Raw genomic sequence first — 19,303 nt, forward strand, 5'->3', positions numbered from 1 at the left:
TATAGCCAATAGAAATATAGTGGCAACATGTAATTCAGAGGATGTTACCTATCTACCTGTTTTTGAGAATGTATATCCCCTTTTTACAGAGGCAAACTGACTAACAGATAATAAAACACAGGTCATTTTGTTATTTGAAAGAAGAAACATCTTTGTTCCTAAAGTTTATTGGCAGATGTGGAACACTGTTTGTTTATACAGCATACAAACACTGATTTTCCTGGCATCAAATACTACTGAAGTCAGCATAATGGACCAAAAAAAAAAAAAAACGCAAAGTGCTGCCCAGGCATGTTCTTCAAGTGTCTCCTACTTGCAGAGATTTTTTGGACATTGAAAGATACCACATGTTTCCATTGACCCAATTTTCTTCTTCTTTACTGTACTCTACTTTCAGACAAATGTAACAGCAGTGATTATAAAGTATTACCTCTTGGGGGCCAACTCCAAGGCATAAAACACCTTGTGGTTAGCAACAGAAAAGTAACTTCTCTCAAGACAGAAATAGCTGGATGGAGTTAAAAGTTATTAATTGTCTTTTATTACTCTTTGCTATGGTCCTCACAAGGCTAATAAGTGAATGTCCTCTACCTGCATCAAATTCCCTCAATAACATATTGACAACATCTCAAGCAGAATTCATAAACCTCTTCACATGGCCCTTTTGGGCCATGCCATTGCACCAGCAATCACTGGTGAAAGGGAAGTTGCGCGGAGCAGCTCGTAGGGCCCTGTGTCGCACCTCAGCACTAGTTCACCTTGCTACACACACACACACTCCACCACAGCAGGCTTGAGTTTTTCAGTTTATTGATAAAGAATAACAGAACTTAATAAAAAGCAGTAAAGCAAACAATAATCCAATTGAGAGTGCAATCTGTAGAACACAGTTCAGAGTGTCCGTAGATAAAAGTACAGAGTCCCAAGAATAACAAGGCAATTCCTAAGAAACCAGAAAACATGAGCTTCAAAAGTATAATCCAAACACATGAGACGAGGCATGAACCGAAAACTAAGCAAGAGTTGAATCTTCAACAGCGATGTTGCTCTGACTGAAATCTTTCTAAATTACATCTCCTTTAAAACCTCCTTGCAACCTAAAAACTCATTCCTCTGAGCCCTAGCCGCCCCGCCCCCCCCCCCCCCCCCGCAACGCTTGCGTCCAATTCTCACAGAACGTCTGGGGCCTGATCTCCATTTCAACCTGGAATCCCTAACACAAACTTATCCCCCTCATTCCTATCTGGACTTTGTTGACAATTCTCCGACTCCCGTGAAAGGTCATCCTTATCACAAACTTCAGCAACATCTCTGCTAAACTCAGAGCTATCCACATTCCCCTGTTTTGTCTGTTTCTCTAAGCTATCAACACTTTCCGAATCCACCTGTATTTCAGAAACATCAACATTCCCAGGGACAAACTGCTTTTCAAACTGCTGTTCCACAAATCCCCCATCAAACTGAACCACAACACCCTGTGCACCCTTCCTCCTCCCCTCATCATGCGGAAGGGGTGGGAGAGGGTGCCCTGGCACCCCTTCCCTTCCCCATCAGATGGCAGAAAGGGCAGTAACGTGTGGCATTGCACTTTGCCCTGTCGCCCTTTCTGCCATCACATGAGGAAATGGGAAGGAAAGTGTGGACAGCTCCATTGGAGCTCCCTGATTCCTCTCCGTAGTTGTGGAGGAAGCACCTTTCGACACTTCCCCTGACTTTGGGAGGAAAGTGGGCAGGACCTGCCATGTGTCGTGTGTTGGCACACGACAGGCCCAGATCCCATCCTTGCCATGAGGCAAATCGAGGCAAAAATGCCCCGTGTGAAGAGGCGGTAAGTCTGTGACTCTAACATTGTGAAGCTTCAGAAGCCTGCATAATGTATATTATGCTTTGGGGTTGCTCCCCCCCCCCCCCCAAAAAAAAAGGTATTACTAATTATCGAATTTGGATTTTGCCGTATTTTACTGCAGAGGTACTACGGCTACCTATAAATATTTTCTTTGCAATGGTTATAGTATAGCATCTTTGTTGTTCATTGATACAAACAACTCTAATTCTTAAATGACTGTAGTATTTGTATGGTCTGGTAGAACTAATGTTGCCTGATGTTTGTATTGTTCAATTCATTTTGTTTTATTTGGTCTATTTTGTTTACATGTAGACATTCGTTTATATCCTCAAAAACCATCTGTAAGAGTGTAAGAAAGCCTGAGGATCCCGCCCTTGGAGTAAACAAAACATATTCCTAAACCAAGGGGAAGACACAAGCCATGTTGATGAATATCAGCTGGGCGATAGTGAAGGGGTGTGTGGAGTGTGGGGCTAGGGGGAAGATAAAAGAATGGACACTGAAAAGGGGAAAGAAAGGGAAACCAGATGCCTTTGGATCTGACTGTTAGACAATGGCAATAAAAGACTAATTGTGAGTACCTTACCAGCTTGCCTGCTTCTGCCTGAAGAGTATTTTCCTGCATTAAACCTATCCACAGCTTTAAATCATGCATGCCAAATCTTATGATGTTCCCATGAGGAGGAAAAAACTTCCACACCACCTAGACAGCCTTCATTTAGTTGGCATAACATAAGGAGAGTATACTGAATGCAACCCTAAAATTTAAAAACATGCATATTTTTTGATTATAAAAGAGTTGGCAATGCAATAATTCCCCTTTCTATACCTCATGAACTAGGAAATGTCAACTGCTGATGAACTCACAGCAAGTAACATCTTCAAACTTCTTGATCCTTAGATGTGTATGTATTCCAGTACAGTAGAGTCTCACTTATCCAACATAAACGGGCCGACAGAACGTTGGATAAGCAAATATGTTGGATAATAAGGAGAGATTAAGAAAAAGCCTTTTAAACATCAAAATAGGTTATGATTTTACAAATTAAGCACCAAAACATCATGTTATACAACAAATTTGACAGAAAAAGTAGTTCATTACACATTGCTATGTAGTAATTACTGTATTTACGAATTTAGCACCAAAATATCACAATGCATTGAAAACATTGACTACAAAAATGCATTGGATAATCCAGAACGTTGGATAAGTGAGACTCTACTCTAATTCCGACATCATTCTTATAGACATGCATGTTATATACTCATGTATAAGTCTAGAAATTTTAATCGAAAAATCAAAAACTTGGGTCAACACATCCACTGGTCAATAAAAGTACTGCATCTTAACTCTTACTAAAAGAGGAAACATTCCCTTCGCTAAGTAGAGTATCAAAAGGCAAATGCTTTGTCTCTCCAAGGAGAACCTGAAAGAAGCACTGACTCTCTTCTACTCTCTCCATCACAGCACTGTTTCTATCTGTGGGTAAATGATGGCAGCTCTTTAGTGCTACCCCTCAAAGGACTGCCAAGAGAATAGAAGTAGTCAGTACTCCTTCCAGGTGCTCTCAGGATGGAATAAGATTTCGCCTTTATCTACTGACCTCAAGGGGAAAGGCTCGTTTTTTGAGAAAAATTAATACTGTACCTTAACTTTTCTCTTTCCACCTTCAATTTTGGTCTCAAAATCTACCCTCGATTTACACTTCAGGTTGACTTACGTACTAATATACATGGTACTTTATTTGAGATATAGGGTCAGTGTTTTTTAAAGAACAAATACATTCTAATTATGCCTACGATTTCCATCAGTTAATAGATTCAGGAAAAAACTTTGTTTCCTAGATAGCGATTAACTGAGGCACTGAATTGATTCTTTATCAGATTGCAAGGCAATCCTATGCTTTTTTGCATACAATATTAAAGGTAAAGGTAAAGGTTTCCCCCTGACGTTAAGTCCAGTCATGACCGACTCTGGGGGTTGGTGCTCATCTCCATTTCTAAGCCGAAGAGCCAGCGTTGTCCATAGACATCCCCAGGTCATGTGGCCGGCATGACTGCATGGAGTGCCGTTACCTTCCCGCCGGAGCAGTACCTATTGATCTACTCACATTTGCATGTTTTCTAACTGCTAGGTTGGCAGGAGCTGGGGCTAACAGTGGGAGCTCATTTCGCTCCTGGGATTTGAACCTGGGACCTTTTGGTCCACAAGTTCAACAATTCAGCGCTTTAACACACTGTGCCACCAGGGGCCCCTGGTGTAAAGTATAAAGCAAATGCTAAAATATGTTTAGCACCTGTTCCCAAGGGTGTTGAATGCCACATTTATAAAAGGAACAGAAGATGCTGCCAAGTGTGGTGAAGCTAAAGTCTGAAATGATGATCCATTAGAGGACCAACAACTCTCAGCTATGTTTATGAATCTGAGTGTATCACATATATTTGCCAGTACTATTCTCAACTTCCCACCACTTTTTCCATGAAATGAGCAGTCCTGAAAGGGGAGATTGGTAGGAGAATGACCAGCTCTAAAGGAAAGCAGTAATATTAGTAAAATCATAGAAAAATAGAGTTCATTTTCTAGACAATGATGTGTTTCAAGACCTCTGGGTGATTGGGGAGGATTATTGAACTGCTAAAAGCTTTACGATCTCACCTTATTGAGAAGAATAGACAATTTAAATGAAGAATGCTTGGATAGAAACCAGTAATGGCTTTTTATACATGCAAACATTACAAACTCATTTCTGGGAATCATAACAAACTTTCAGGGTAATAATGCATTCAGTGAAACAACACTCCTTTGTTCAAACTGTTCATCTAGGATTTTAAATCTTAAAGTTGGAAAGAGCCACATCATGTAGTCTAAACCACTGTCATGCAGGAATACACAACTACAGCAACCCTGAAAGATTTCCATCCAAACTATGCTTAAAGGTCTCTAAAGAAACCGTCCATTACAATGTCCAAGAGCTCTTGAGTAAATAATTTCATCTTAATATTTAGATAGAATTTCTTTACTTGTCATTTTATTGTGCTCCAACACTATTTTACACTTTTCACAAAGAGTGATGTGATTTGCACATTAGTGCAGCAGTAACTCTACTGTTTTAGCCAGATTTTAAAGGAGCTATTCAGCACCTTAAACAGCTCACAGGACTGGATGAATAGCAAATCTACTGCCTCATTAACATGGAAATCACCAGTTGGTAGACAGGTGTCAGAGAAAGCCATGCAGATCCCACAAGTCTGAAACTCAAAAATTGACTTAAATTGTTTATCTCACACTTTTAAAATGGATTAATGATAAACTGGAGCTCTTAAACAGTATATAAAGAAATTATTGCCAAAGACAGATAGTTATAAAACTTGTTGAAAGACTTACAGGGTCTCCCCGTCTTCCTTCTGGCCCTGTAGAACCTGGTTGTCCGTCTTCTCCCTTAATATTGATGAAAATCAGATAAAACAATAATTTTTTCAGTGCAGACTTAATACTTCATTTCATGAAAGGAAATGAGTCATATTCAATAGGTACATGCTAATACACAAAATATGGTGGGAAACCAGACATTATCACATGTAGATAAAATGCTTCTCAGTGTAGTCCCCCATCCCCACTTATAAGCCACTGTTTAAACATTCCATATTACACCTAGATTGCAAAATGTATCTCAGATCTCAAGCCTCCCCACCACCTCACCCCACCCTCAGCTTTGATTCTTACCTGCTTTGATGCACCATGAAATCTCCGTCACAATAATTACATCTGGTGCAATGTCAGTGTTCTAAATCTTAAAACAAAAATGGCTAATCCTATGTGTGCTAAGAACGCAAATCTTCTATTAACAAAAAAGAATGGACAATACCAATTAAAAACTCAGGAGGAAATCAGACAAAAATATGACAAAGTATCCTGGTTTCAGTATGCCCAAATAAAAGAACAATTTGCAAAAGACAAGCTGATTGGCTTCAACGAGAAAGAAAACTTTTGGGATAATTTGATGCAAAATGATAAAAAAGAAATTACCAGGATTTACAAAAAATTGTTAAAATGGTCAACCAAGTCAGAAACTGTTAAAAACTGTGTAATAAAATGGGCAAAAAATTTGGGACGCCAAATTACGATGTCGGAGTGGGAAATAATTTGGAATAAAAATTTAAAGTATACGTACGCTTCAGATCTACAAGAAAATGGGCTTAAAATGTTTCACCGATGGCATATAACACCAAAAAAATTAGGAATAATGTACAAAAATATTCAAAATAAATGCTGGAAATGCAAAAAAAAAAAAAAAAAGAAGGGACTTATTTCCATATCTGGTGGACTTGCCCAGAAACAATAAACTTTTGGGGGAAAAAATACATGAGAAAACACAGAAAATATTACAAATGACATTCCCAATGAAGCCAGAATTTTACTTACTCGGATCAATGGAGAATGCAATAAACTTTAATCAGAATGAGGACATTATTTTTACATATGCAGCGACAGCTGCAAGAATAACCTTTGCCAGATATTGGAAACAAAAAGAAACTCCAACAAGAGAACAATGGTTAGAGAAATTGAATGAATTTTACGATATGGACAAACTAACATATCTAATGAAATCAAGCAGAGGAAATGCTATAAGAAGAACAGACTGGAAAAAATACGAAGAATACAACAAAAAGGCAAAGGAAGAATAAATAAAAAGAGAACTCGAGAATGGAAATTATGAAATAGACCAAAAAAGCAAAAGAAAATAAGTAAGAATTGAAGACAATACCACAAAGAGTAGAAAGCGGAAGACCAACAGGACTTTTTGCCCTATATATACCCCCAATACTAGTTTTTTTTCCTCCTTCTTCTCTTCCACTTTCAAATCCCATCCTAATTTTCCTTCACTTTTCACCCTTTTAATTATGTACACAAAAGAAAACCTGAATAAAAAGTATTTTAAAAAAGAATGCAAATCTTTAGTTATTTTGGCATACAACAAAATATATAGCAACCTCCCTCCCAACTGGGTGAGAGAATAACATTTGGTGCATGTTAATGATCTTCCATTGTTGTGATGGGATTTCCCCCCTCCCCCAACTTTTTTTTTTTTTTGCTAAAATATATATGGGATTGTTCTGCAATGATTTTGTTAAGATTTCAATTTTTGCTCAAAGCATTTTTACCCACACAAATGTTTGCATTGTTTTGTGTGTGTGTGTAAAATATAAACTTTCACAGAAAATGTTTTGAATTTTGCACAAAAAGCACAATACACTCTGTACAATCTCCTTTGTGAAATTTTTGTAAAAAATTCTGAAAGGCAAACAAATTTTAGAGTGGTTGACCACTTTTTTAATGGGTGCCCCAACACATCTCAAAAACGTAATAATATCCCTTACATTCCTTGCGTGTCCACATACTACACCTAGCTTTCTGAAAAATAACTGTTATTAAAACTGCTGGTGGCGGTTAGGGACAGACTTACACCTTGAAGTTTTTGGTTCTAAATAAAATATATAAAAATTAGCTTTCTCACCCTTGTCAAAGATAATGTTAAAATCATAAATAATATTTTAATTGCTAAGATATTTACAAAGTCATAACCAGTTTGGGAAAAATTTGTAAAGTTAAAGAGGGATAAGAAAGATATAAACCCAAGAAAGGGAAGTAGGTTGAAGGCATCATGTAGTGAACATCTGTTTCTGACACGAGTAGAATGTCCATTGACAATAGGTGAGGTTCTTTCTCCAGTGACTTATAAAGCTTCAGGATGTGGTAGAGAATGGTATTTGGAGCCCGCCAAACTAATCACCTCACCACGGCCATGATATCAAAAGAGGTCAAACAGGTCATCAATGATATCCAATTCTCTTTAGATGTTGGCTGGTTAGAAACAGACATAGCACTCTCTTGGGCCATGACCTAGTTCAGAAGGAGGAGGGAGGAGTCCAGATTCTCCATACCATGAAGGGAACTTGTAAAAATGTGAGTTCTCATCTGCAATCCAGAAACTTTTTGCATCACACTGAACTCTAAGTTTTTAGAGCAAGAACTTTTGTATGGAAGTCTCAGTTTTTCCTGGATCCATCTTCATACACTTAATCTCCGAGACCTGTTCCAAGTCGGAATAATGGCTCCTCAGACTACTAAAAGTTTAGAAGTATCTTGGTATACACAAAGTGGGAATCCTCCCAATTTTGTATTTTTATGTTCATCTTAATCTTGTTCTGAAATCCATTATTTCACTTTTTAATATGCCCATGTTACTGAATTATACCATATTGTAGCATCTCTTAGACAGGCACTTAGTTCCTTCAAGCTTTTTAGTGGCCCAAACAACTTGCATTACAGCATTTATCATAGAGCTTCTCATCGCACTATACATTCGTAGCTTTGTCTGTGGTTCACTGTATTGATCTTTTTCCTCTTATGGACAAGTAATTGGAGATCTAGTCTGCCTGTATAAGAATCTTTGCCTGTAAACTGAGACTGGCTTGAAGACTTCTTTTTATGTCCTCTTGTAAATGGACAAGATGCCAGCAAGCAAAGTATTCAGTACACAAGGGCCCTCCCAGCTAGGTTTCAAGGCATTATGTAATCCAAGGCTGAAGAATAAACAGCTTTTCCATGAAAAATGAAGTGACTTTTGGCCATTTGTCATGTTTCCTCACTTGGGATTCTAGTGTTTCCTGGAAAAAGGATCCCAGGCACCAAGAATGTGTGAATATTGCATGTTAGCAGTAAAGCTTTTCAGAAATTGGTTTCATGGATTACTCCTCTGTGGTACAAGGTGTGCATGGAGGACGTTGTCTTCCTTCTTTGAAACAGATTAGAATTAGAGTGGGAGGGGCAACTGTTGCGTGAGTACATGACATGCTCCAAAGGTTATTTCCTAATTTGTGCTGGGTGAGCAAGCGACACTGCCAGTGTTAAAGTTTTGCAGTGTTGAAGGTATTCATGACATGGCATTTCATTAACCATACTTGATGTGGCTAAAGCTATCATACAAAGGGTGGAGTTTGTTGAATCCAGTTGTGGCATTTTGAAAAGAAACTGAGGAAAATGAGAATTCACCCATATTGCAAAAGTTTATTATAGTTTGACAATTCCACAGAAGAACATCCCCACATGTGTGACCACACAAAGGCCAAATGTAGAAATCATGGACTTTATGTAGAATAAAGTTATGTCTTATTGTTTCCAAGAATGAATATGTTTCTGAAGAAAACAGGGAAGACTCCAGCAGAAATCTCCAAAGATGCCTCTCTTGTTAAGCACCTCTGATTTGGATAACAGCAAGCCCCAAGTAAAGTGATGGTTTATGAAGAGCAGATGTTGAAAGGCAAGCTGACAACATTTTACTGCAATATTAATAGAAGAATACTACTTTTATAGTTTAAATCCAACTTAAAAATTCCTGTAAACCCCTGTTTCTGTTCTCCAAAAGAATTGCTTCAGAATGTCTACAAGGCCGAAATACCCTAAAAGCATCAGATCCCATGTGATCTTGGGAACTAGGTCGGGTCAATCCTAATTAGAACTTGGATAAGAGACCACTAATGAATACTAGGTGCTAAGGGCTATACTGTCAAAAATAAATCTTGAGTTATTTCTTACCCAAGAAATCCTTGTGGAGTCACCATAAGCTGACAGGCAACTTGAAGACACATGACTGGCCTTATAAGGTACTGTATAAGTCTGTAGCAAATTCAGTGTGTTACTTGTTTTTAAATGGTTAGGGTATTTAAGGAAGATTATCAGTCTGTGAAATTAATGATCATTATAGTGAGTACTTACTCTACAGGTCTATGTAAGTGCAGTAAGTAACTAACATACTGCATATATGCCTTTATATAATAATTTTAACTGAAAAAGGATTACAAAACAGCCATATAAAATTCACAAATACCAATCTCATCACTGGCTCAGTGCCCCATGCTTCAGAATATTTGGACACAAAATTGGATTTGCTATATTTCTCAAGCAAGGAATGTAATTGGGCTAATGAATAATTGAACTAAAGGAACTTTGTTATAGTCTTTTTCAATGCATATCATTGCAATTTTTTAAATTAATGTATTAAGAAATTTGTTGCTTTTTTGTTACATGTTGATGCTCATGATCCTGCTAGTGCTACTATACTTTCTTTCAATGTGTGGTGGGATCATCTGACCTTTCCTTCCATCTGTTAGCTTGTTGCTTTTCCTCTGCCAGAAAGAACCCCTCTGGTTCATGGTTGTCATAGGATGGCAGAAGTACTTGAATAGACTTGAGTCTTCTATTTTGCCTCATTCTCTTATTACCAAGAGACTATTTAGGGGAGACTTTTTCCTCCTAACCCCCCCCCCCCCCCCAGATTTTGAAAGAATAGAAAGTGTGTAGATATTTAAGAAGATTTATTTTCAATACAGGTTGAGCACCCCTTATTGTGGAATTCTGAAATACTCCAAACCTGAAAGTGTTCACATAGGTGGCTGAGATAGTGACCTTTGCTTTCTGATAGTTCAGTTTGCAGAAACTTGGTTTCACGTACAAATATTATTAAAAATATTGTATATAAAATTACCTTATGAAATATCAATGAACATTGTGTTTAGACTTGGTGCCACCTCCAAGATTATGTGTACGTAATATTCCAAAATCCATGACACTGCTGGTCTCAAGCATTTTGGAAAAGGGATACTTAATGTGTATAAATTCAAATAACAGTTTGGTTATTTCCGTATTTCAAATACCTTAAGGCCAGGAATTCCAGGTAAACCATCCTTCCCTGTCCTCCCAGGATCACCCTGTGGAAATATAGTAAATATGCTGTTATTTATTATTATTATTATTATTATTATTATTATTATTATTATTATTATTATTGCTACAGCATTTCTATCCCACCCTTCTCACCCCTATTGAAGTCTATTCAATTTAGGTACTGAGTCAGTAAGTCAAAATGAAAATAAAATTCAGAAACACTTACAGGCCGGCCAGGCATTCCTGGAAATCCCCCATCACCTTTTCCTCCTTTTGCTCCCTATTAAGAAATGAAATTATAAACTAATTCAAAAATTAATTGCATGAACAACTATAAACTAATACCAAATCATTAATCCATGACAAGACAGTCATGTACATGTGGTGAAGGGAAGTCAGTTAATACATATTCCATGTTGCCACTACATAATATACTGGCCAGTTACTCAAAAATGTGACATTTGCACTATGCAGCTGAATGGCACACAAGGAGAGGTAAGGGGAGCTTAGGCATAGTAGTTCACATACTAGTAAAGATATACCCATATTTACTCGAGTAAAACACACCATCAAATATAACGCACATCTCAGTTTTGAAGGTGTGGATTACAAAAAATGGATTTCCTGTCAAATGTAATGTGAGGTAGTGGTGGTTGCGAAAAGGCTCCCATTTGAGAAAGTTAAGCTCTTCAGCAGTTATAATATCATAAGCACGACTTACAATCTTATAACTGCTCGGGGTTCATGTTTATGGGCATTTAGGACCAAACATAGACTCAAACCCCCACCTTTCAGTCTACCAAAGGGCTTCCAGGGTGCTGCATATCAGAGTACTAGGAAATGATGTCTGCAGAGCTCTTCTGCTTATGGGAAACACCAAGGCAAACAGTTGCAACAGGATCCCAAGGTATTTCTCCAATTGTGTGTTCTTGAAGCACCACATGACATGGAGAATGCTGTGGACATCACTTTCCAGCACCTTAATTACATCATCTCAAAAACACTCTAGATATTGGATGGCAAAGTTGTAAAGGTGGGATTTGGAAGGTGAATTGTTCAGTGTAATTATAGTAATGGAGCCTAATCATAAGTTATATCTGATAGTTAAGGCCCTATCTACACAGCGATATAACATCCAGATTATCTGCTTTGAACTATATTATATTAACCTACATTGCCATACAATCCAGTTCAAAGGAGATAATCTGGATTTTACATGGCAGTGTAGATGGCGCCTCAGATTCTTGGCCATTGTCTTCACAGACTGAATATTCTAACAAGATTTTATTTTAACAAAATTCATTTGTACAAAACCCCTTTGTTTCTTGCACAAAGCATCTTTGGACAGAAAACAGTGTATTTTGCTTTTATTTTCTGCAAAAATGCTTTCCCTAAAAAGTTTTTATGCTAATGAATTTTTCCCAAGAAAGTCCTAAAAATCTAACCAAAAGGGCTCAGAAACTTCTTGTAATCCTACTCAGTGGGGAGAAAAACATTAGAAATTATTTGCTCTGGCATGTCAGAACAAATAAGCACATTTTACATCCTTAAATAGAGCATCTCAGTGGACTGTTTATCATCCATCACAAAAGAAAGGAGCAAATCTTGCCAAATTCAAAGGAACCACAAACCTTGCCTGCTGGCCACAGAAATATCCCAGCTTATTTAGGAAACTGAGCGGCTTCAAACATGCCAGCCTTCAGACAATAACAGAAAGGACCTTTTTGTTTTTTTAAAAAAGAGTATTCAGAGTGGAGAGAAAAGCAGGAGACACAATTTTCCAGAGCACATACCAGGACTGGTCAAGTTAAGTGCAAAACAACTGGATCCCTTACCATATCAGACATACGGGAATGACAATCAACACTAGACATTACCACAAAACTCCTTTCTTCCTTTTCATAAGATTTCTCTTACAAACAATTCGAAACTGTCAGTACTATTTCTGATCTTTATGGAAGGAATCTTGAGTATTCTTTCACAATCTACAATGCCAAAGCTTTAAAACTGTTCCTAGTTCGAGAGACCAAGCAAACAATGCTCTCACATTAGTACTATCATAATAATCATACCCTTGTTTGCTTCACATTCAAATTATACTCTTTCCTTATTGTGTGCCTTTAAGTCATTATATAGCAATCCTAGCCTATCACAGAATTTTCACATTTTTTTAGAGTAGTTTGCACTTTCCTTCCTCTGAGGTTGATAACACTGTAGCATTCTTAAGATCACTTAGCTACACAGAAATTCATGCCGGACAGTAACATCAAAATATCTCCAATTTGACATTGTTTATGTATATCTCTCCAGTGAACATTAAATGCTTCTGTAATGGCAATACAAATCTCTTGCTCCTATATTAAATTTATATTAAATTTAACTTGCCTTTTTCCCGTAAATTCCAGGCGGTCCAGGATCTCCTTTAGAACCTCTGTCACCCTAGACAGAAATAAATATACAAAGATTATTTGAGTATGTATTTAGGAAAATTAGTGGAGCAGTGAAACATATATTAACCAACATGTTTGAGGTGACAGTAGAGGAAATAATTTAAGTTTAAATTTAAGGGTGCTTTGAATGAGATTTTCCTGCTTCTTGCAGGGGGTTGGACTGGATGGCCCGTGAGGTCTCTTCCAACTCTACGATTCTATGATTCTAAGTAATATACCGTGTTTCCCCTAAAATAAGACCTCCCCAAAGAATAAGACCTAGTAGGGGTTTGGGGGGATTGCCAAATATAAGGCCTCCCCTGAAAGTAAGACCTAGCAACTAAGGCTGCAGCAGAGTTCCATTGGGAAGCATGGCTGCAGGGCTAAAGCAGCACTCCTCATACACACCGGAGGGAGGAAGGGAGGGAAAGTGCTTGCTTTCTGTGCCTCCCTCCCTGGCTGGCCTTGCCTTGCCTGTCCCCCAGCCGCGGCTTGAAGAACCTTCCGTGGCTGCTGCTGCGCTGCCATTTCTTCCTTCCTTCGGAGACAAGGCTCCATCCTGGCCATGCTCCCTTCGCCCCCAAGGCTTCTGATTGGCTCCTGGAGCCAGGGCAAGGGAGGGTGGGAGGGAAGGAAGAGGGCTTTCCACTCGTGCTGCTCCTTCAGCTTCTTAAAGGTACAGGACGCATAGGGATTCTCCTCTCATCCTTATTCCTATCCTATGCCATGAAATTTATTATTTTATACAGTAGAGTCTCAATTATCCAACACTCGCTTATCCAACGTTCTGGATTATCCAACGCATTTTTGTAGTCAATGTTTTCAATATATCGTGATATTTTGGTGATAAATTCATAAATACAGTAATTCCTACATAGCATTACTGCATATTGAACTACTTTTTCTGCCAAATTTGTTGTCTAACATGATGTTTTGGTGCTTCATTTGTAAAATCATAACCTATTTGATGTTTAATAGGCTTTTCCTTAATGCCTCCTTATTATCCAACATATTTGCTTATCCAACATTCTGCCGGCCAGTTTATGTTGGATAAGTGAGACTCTACTGTACTATTATTCTATTAGCATATTATTATCATCATATTCTGTTACTATTATTATATCCCATTATTATATTATCCTATTAATATATTTTATATCATTATATTATATTTCTATATTATTATTATATCATTATATTATTATTCTATTAGTATTCTATTATATTTTCATATTATATTATTATTCTGTTATTATTATATTCCATTTTATATTATCCTATTAATATATTTTATATCATTATATTCTATACTATTATTCTATTATATTATCATATTATTTTATTATTATTAGCATAGTCTGTTATTATTATTATGTTCCATTTTATATTATCCTATTAATATATTTTATATCATTCTCTTCCATTTTATTATTCTATTACATTATCCTATTATTATTATATTATTATGCTATTCTGTTATTATATCCCATTAATATATTGTCCTATTAATACCATATTATTATCATATTCTGTTATTATTTATTTATTTATTTACATCACTTTTACCCCGCCTTTCTCTCCGAGGAGATTCAAAGCGGCTTACAGTAAATAGGCAAAAATTCAATGCCTAAAAACAATGTAAAAACAACAATTCATATAAAACAATCTACAAAACAACAGTTCATATAAAACAGGTACCATTAAAAAATAAAATCACATTATATAAAATTTTAAGAATGTCCAAGATTATTATTATATCCTATTGTTATATTATCTCATTAATACATTGTATCTCATTATATTATTATTATATTATCATATTATTATTATAGTATATTATATTATTCATCATTCATGACTACATTGAAACTAGAATAGAGAGAAATCAGTGTGGAAACCTTGTGAAACCTAAACTGCAAGAGGTACCATAGATTACTGTACATGTAAATAATGGTAGTAACAAGAAATTCTTGATAGGATTCATAGTTTGTCTGGTTATGCTGGTTTGTGATAACTACTTTACAGTATATAATAAATGTTCATTTTGTTGTTCAACAAGAAATGTGAGCTCTTCTTCATGGAAAAATAAGACATCCCCTGAAAATAAGACCTAGTGCATCTTTGGGAGCAAACATTAATATAAGACCCTGTCTTATTTTCGGGGAAACAGGGTAGATGTGCCATAGGTATGTATGTAGAAAAGGAATACATATTTTCACTCAGAGAGACACATTCCTCAGACTGCAGTGAAATTATGAAAAATAAATTTTAACCCCAGGACTTTCATTGTGTGAAAATTAGTTTAAGATGTAGTAAGGTTCAGGTGGATCAGAATGCATGGCACAATTATTTTCATACAAGACAAACTTGAGATTGACCTGAGGTAAAAAAAAAAAAAAAAAAAAAAAAAAAAAAAAAAAACAGAATCAGGCTGGATCTACGCGGCCCTATATCCCAGGATCTGATCCCAGATTGTCTGATTATCCCAGATCATCAGGCAGTGTAGACCAATATATTACATTTCAAAGCAGATACTCTGGGATCAGATCCTAGGATAAAAGATCAGATCCTAGGATCCAACCTCATAGTCTCTTTCATGCCATCTTTATGATATAAATAGAATAGGCCAGTTTCTATTATGAAAAGTAGTGAACAGTCAGTTAGATAAAAGTAAAAAAGTAAAAAGAGCTCCAAAGGGAGGAATCTCTACCCTCCCCCAGAACTTTTTAACCCTTAAGGATGAGTATGACCTAGAAGATGCATGGAGAGGCAGAAATCCCGAGAAGAGAGTTTCAGGGTATTGTGTATTGTGAAATGTTAAAATCAATCTGGATACAGCAATTATGGAGTTAATGAGAGTCTGCTATGATTGATGTATCACAGGACCAATGGGGTCAAGTGTGTTTTGACTGGGACTTACTATCTGGTTCCTGTGGAATGTAGTGGGAGTGTGTTGTTTCCTGTGTAGAGCGGAGAACAGCGATGAGCAATGGCTGTGTGTGTGCATGGGTGCTTTCGGAAAGCATTCATGGAGGAAAGGACTGAATTGACTCTATTTGTAAATAGTTCATGTAAATAAAGTTTAATCAACAGTTGGACTTCGTCTGCTGGAGTGAGTTTATCCAGTGCTGTTTTCCACACGGGGAAACAGTCTGGAGAGAAGGAGGCATGAAGGAGGATGGTGAATTTTTTGGATTTCACTCTGCTACCCATCATCCCCGCTGACAGAGAGACTACACCTTTTACTTAGATATGCATCAATACTGGTCGCGCATTGATATGGTGTGGATTACAAAAACTTATTCACAAGAATTACTGATATCAATTACTGATATCAATATTTTGATATCATTTTGCGGTGGAAATGATCCTGAATCACAAAAAAAATTATCCAAAATGGAGGTTAAATGAGAACTTAATCAAAAAAGAAGAAGACATAAACACTTACAAAAAATTGATCAGGGACTATTTACATATAGTGTTCCCTCACTTATTGTGGGGGTTAGGTTCCAGGACCACCCGCAATAAGTGAAAATCCGCAAATAGGGATACTATATTTATTTTAATATTTATACATTATTTTAGTAATTATACACTATTTTAAATCTTTATTAACCAATCGTGTGTTGATAAATCGCCTCCTTCTCCTCCTGTTGCCGCTTGGGCTCCCTTTCTCTCCCTTTGGCTTCTCCTTCCTCCCTTCCTTAGGCTGTAAATTGTAATTTTTTTATTTATAATAGTCTTTTAGAGTTTATTAAAAACCACAAAACAGCAAATCCGCGAAAAGTGAACCATGAAGTAGTGAGGAAACACTGTAAATGATACTGAGGAAATGAACCCGAACACAGTTTGGGATGCCTCTAAGGCAGTAATTAGAGGTCACCTGATTCAAAAAATGCCAGAAAAAGGAAAATAAGTAAAAAGAAATTAAAAGAGAATAGCTGACAGAGAAAGAGTTGAAAAAGAAACAGGATAGACAATTAGTCAAAGAACTGAAATTACTGAACCAGGAAAAACACCGCAGAGAATTAGAAGAACAAGCAAAACAGCTAAAATTTGTTAAGCAGCAATATTTCGAAAATGCAAACAAACCTGGTAAATGGTTATTCAAGGCAAGTTCGCAAAAAGAAATCACAAAAAATATTAAGACTAAAAAAAGGAGATATTGAAATAAACACGGACAAAGAAATATTAGAAGAATTTAAAACTTTTTTTGAACAACTCTATATGAAAGATCAAATCCCAAAGGAGGAAACAGTCAAATACATAGACCAATTTTAATTTCCAAAGATATCTGATTCCCAGAGGGAAAAACTGAATAAAGTAATAACAGAGGAGGAGGTTTTGAGAGAAATTAGTAGCATGGATGCCAGTAAAGCCCCGGGCCCGGATGGGTTCACAGAGGGATATTATAAAATATTAAAATAAGAACTTATTCTACCACTCAGGAAAGTTAAGAATGGAATACTCAAAAACCAAGCATTACCTAATACTTGGAAAACAGGGGAAATAATAATAATATACAAACAACAAACGGGAAAAACGGATATACGCAAAGATTTTATAGCCCGTGTTGAGTAGTGTAATTGGACGATAATTGCGTATATCCATTTTTTTCATTTGTTCTTTGTATATCCTCGCAATTGATACAGAGAAGGCCTTCGATAACTTGAATTGGGACTTTTTCAAAATCTTAAATGTATTAATTGGACTTAGGGCATCAATTTATAAATGCAATTAACGCGATATATGATAAACAATATGCCAAGATTCAAATTAATGGACAAACTTCTGAGCTATTTGAGATTAGCCAAAGTACCAGACAAGGCTGTCCTCTATCCCCGCTTATTTTTATATTGTCACTGGAATTATTACTAAAAAGTTTAAAAGAAGATACAAACATAAAGGGCACAAAAATTGATAAACAGGAATTCAAAACGAGAGCCTTTGCGGACGATATTATAGGTATAATTGAAAACCCATGCCAAAACTTAGAAACCTTGTTACAAAAGCTAGATGAATTTGGGAAATTGGCAGGCTTTAGATTGAATAAGAAAAAAAAACAATTATGCTAACAAAGAATATGACAAAGACGAAACAAGAAGAATTAAGTAAAAAATTAGGTTTACAAATCGCAACAAAAATAAAATATTTAGGCATATGGATTAGTTCAAAAAACAGCCAATTACTAACTCACAATTATGAAAAAGTGTGGAATGAAATAAGGAAGGATTTGGAAAATGGAAAGGTCTAAACCTTTCCCTTCTGGGAAGGATATCATTGGTAAAAATGAACGTCCTACCAAGACTACTGTTCCTATTCCAAAACCTACCAATAATACATAACCATACAAAATTCAAAGAATGGAATAAAGACTTACTGAAATTTGTGTGGAAGAGGGAAAAAACCAGAATTAAACACACAATACTAACGGACAAAAAAAACAGAGGAGGTTTTGGTTTCCCGGACTTAAAATTATATCACGACGCATGTGCCCTAGCATGGACTAAGGACTGGATGAGCTTAAAAAGAGAAAAGTTGCTCTCCTCAGAGGGACATGATTTGCGGATGGGCTGGCACTCGTGCGTTTGGTACGAGAAAGAGAAAAAAGAGAAAATTTTCGGGAACCACTTCATACGATCCTCACTACTCAGGACTTGGCAAAAATATAAAAACTATTTCTACTCTATGGAGGCCAACCAAAGTAGATTACTAGGTTGGTCTAAATGGCCAACATATAAGGACTTACTAGTAAAGGGTTCATCAACTCTGAAATCTCATGAGGAGATTAAACAAAAATGTACTAATATTTCCTAGCTACACTATTTGCAGATCAAGGAGTTATACCATAAAGACAGAGTAATTGGCTTTAGTCAAAATGAGCAATTCTGGGACAAAATTTTAGAAATGGAAAATATGATAATAACAAAAATTTATAACAAATTATTGGAGTGGTCAACAGAAGGGGAAATAGTTAAAAAATTGTATGACAAAATGGGCTGAAAATTTGAGAAGAACAATAGCCCTTTCAGAATGGGAATCGATTTGGACCAAAAAATTAAAATACACATATGCTATGGATTTGAAGGAAAATTGGCTAAAAATGTTTCATCGTTGGTACATCACACCAAATAAATTAAGTCAAATGTATAAAAATACAAACTTGTTGGAAATGTAAGGGTCATGAAGGCAGCTTCTTTCACATGTGGTGGACATGCAAAAAAACAAAGAAATTTTGGGAGAAAATCCATGTAGCATGTCAACATATACTTAAGATTAAATTCCCCATGAAACCGGAATATT

The 19,303-nt window shown here is 36.5% G+C and overlaps 1 protein-coding gene across 1 annotated transcript in view; it reads right to left on the reverse strand.

Annotated features, from left to right (window-relative positions):
• Window positions 1-19,303, reverse strand: part of col21a1 (collagen type XXI alpha 1 chain) — a 161,165-nt gene that overhangs the window by 50,023 nt on the left and 91,839 nt on the right. Inside the window, exons 14-17 of the mRNA XM_003226064.4 lie at window positions 12,957-13,010; window positions 10,798-10,851; window positions 10,562-10,615; window positions 5,232-5,285 (exon numbers count right to left, since the gene is read on the reverse strand). Of these exons, the coding sequence (XP_003226112.1) occupies window positions 5,232-5,285; window positions 10,562-10,615; window positions 10,798-10,851; window positions 12,957-13,010 (216 nt within the window). The remainder of the gene's footprint in view (window positions 1-5,231; window positions 5,286-10,561; window positions 10,616-10,797; window positions 10,852-12,956; window positions 13,011-19,303) is intronic.

The sequence above is a fragment of the Anolis carolinensis genome, chromosome 1 (genome assembly GCF_035594765.1).
Source record: "Anolis carolinensis isolate JA03-04 chromosome 1, rAnoCar3.1.pri, whole genome shotgun sequence".
Lineage (NCBI taxonomy): Eukaryota > Metazoa > Chordata > Lepidosauria > Squamata > Dactyloidae > Anolis > Anolis carolinensis.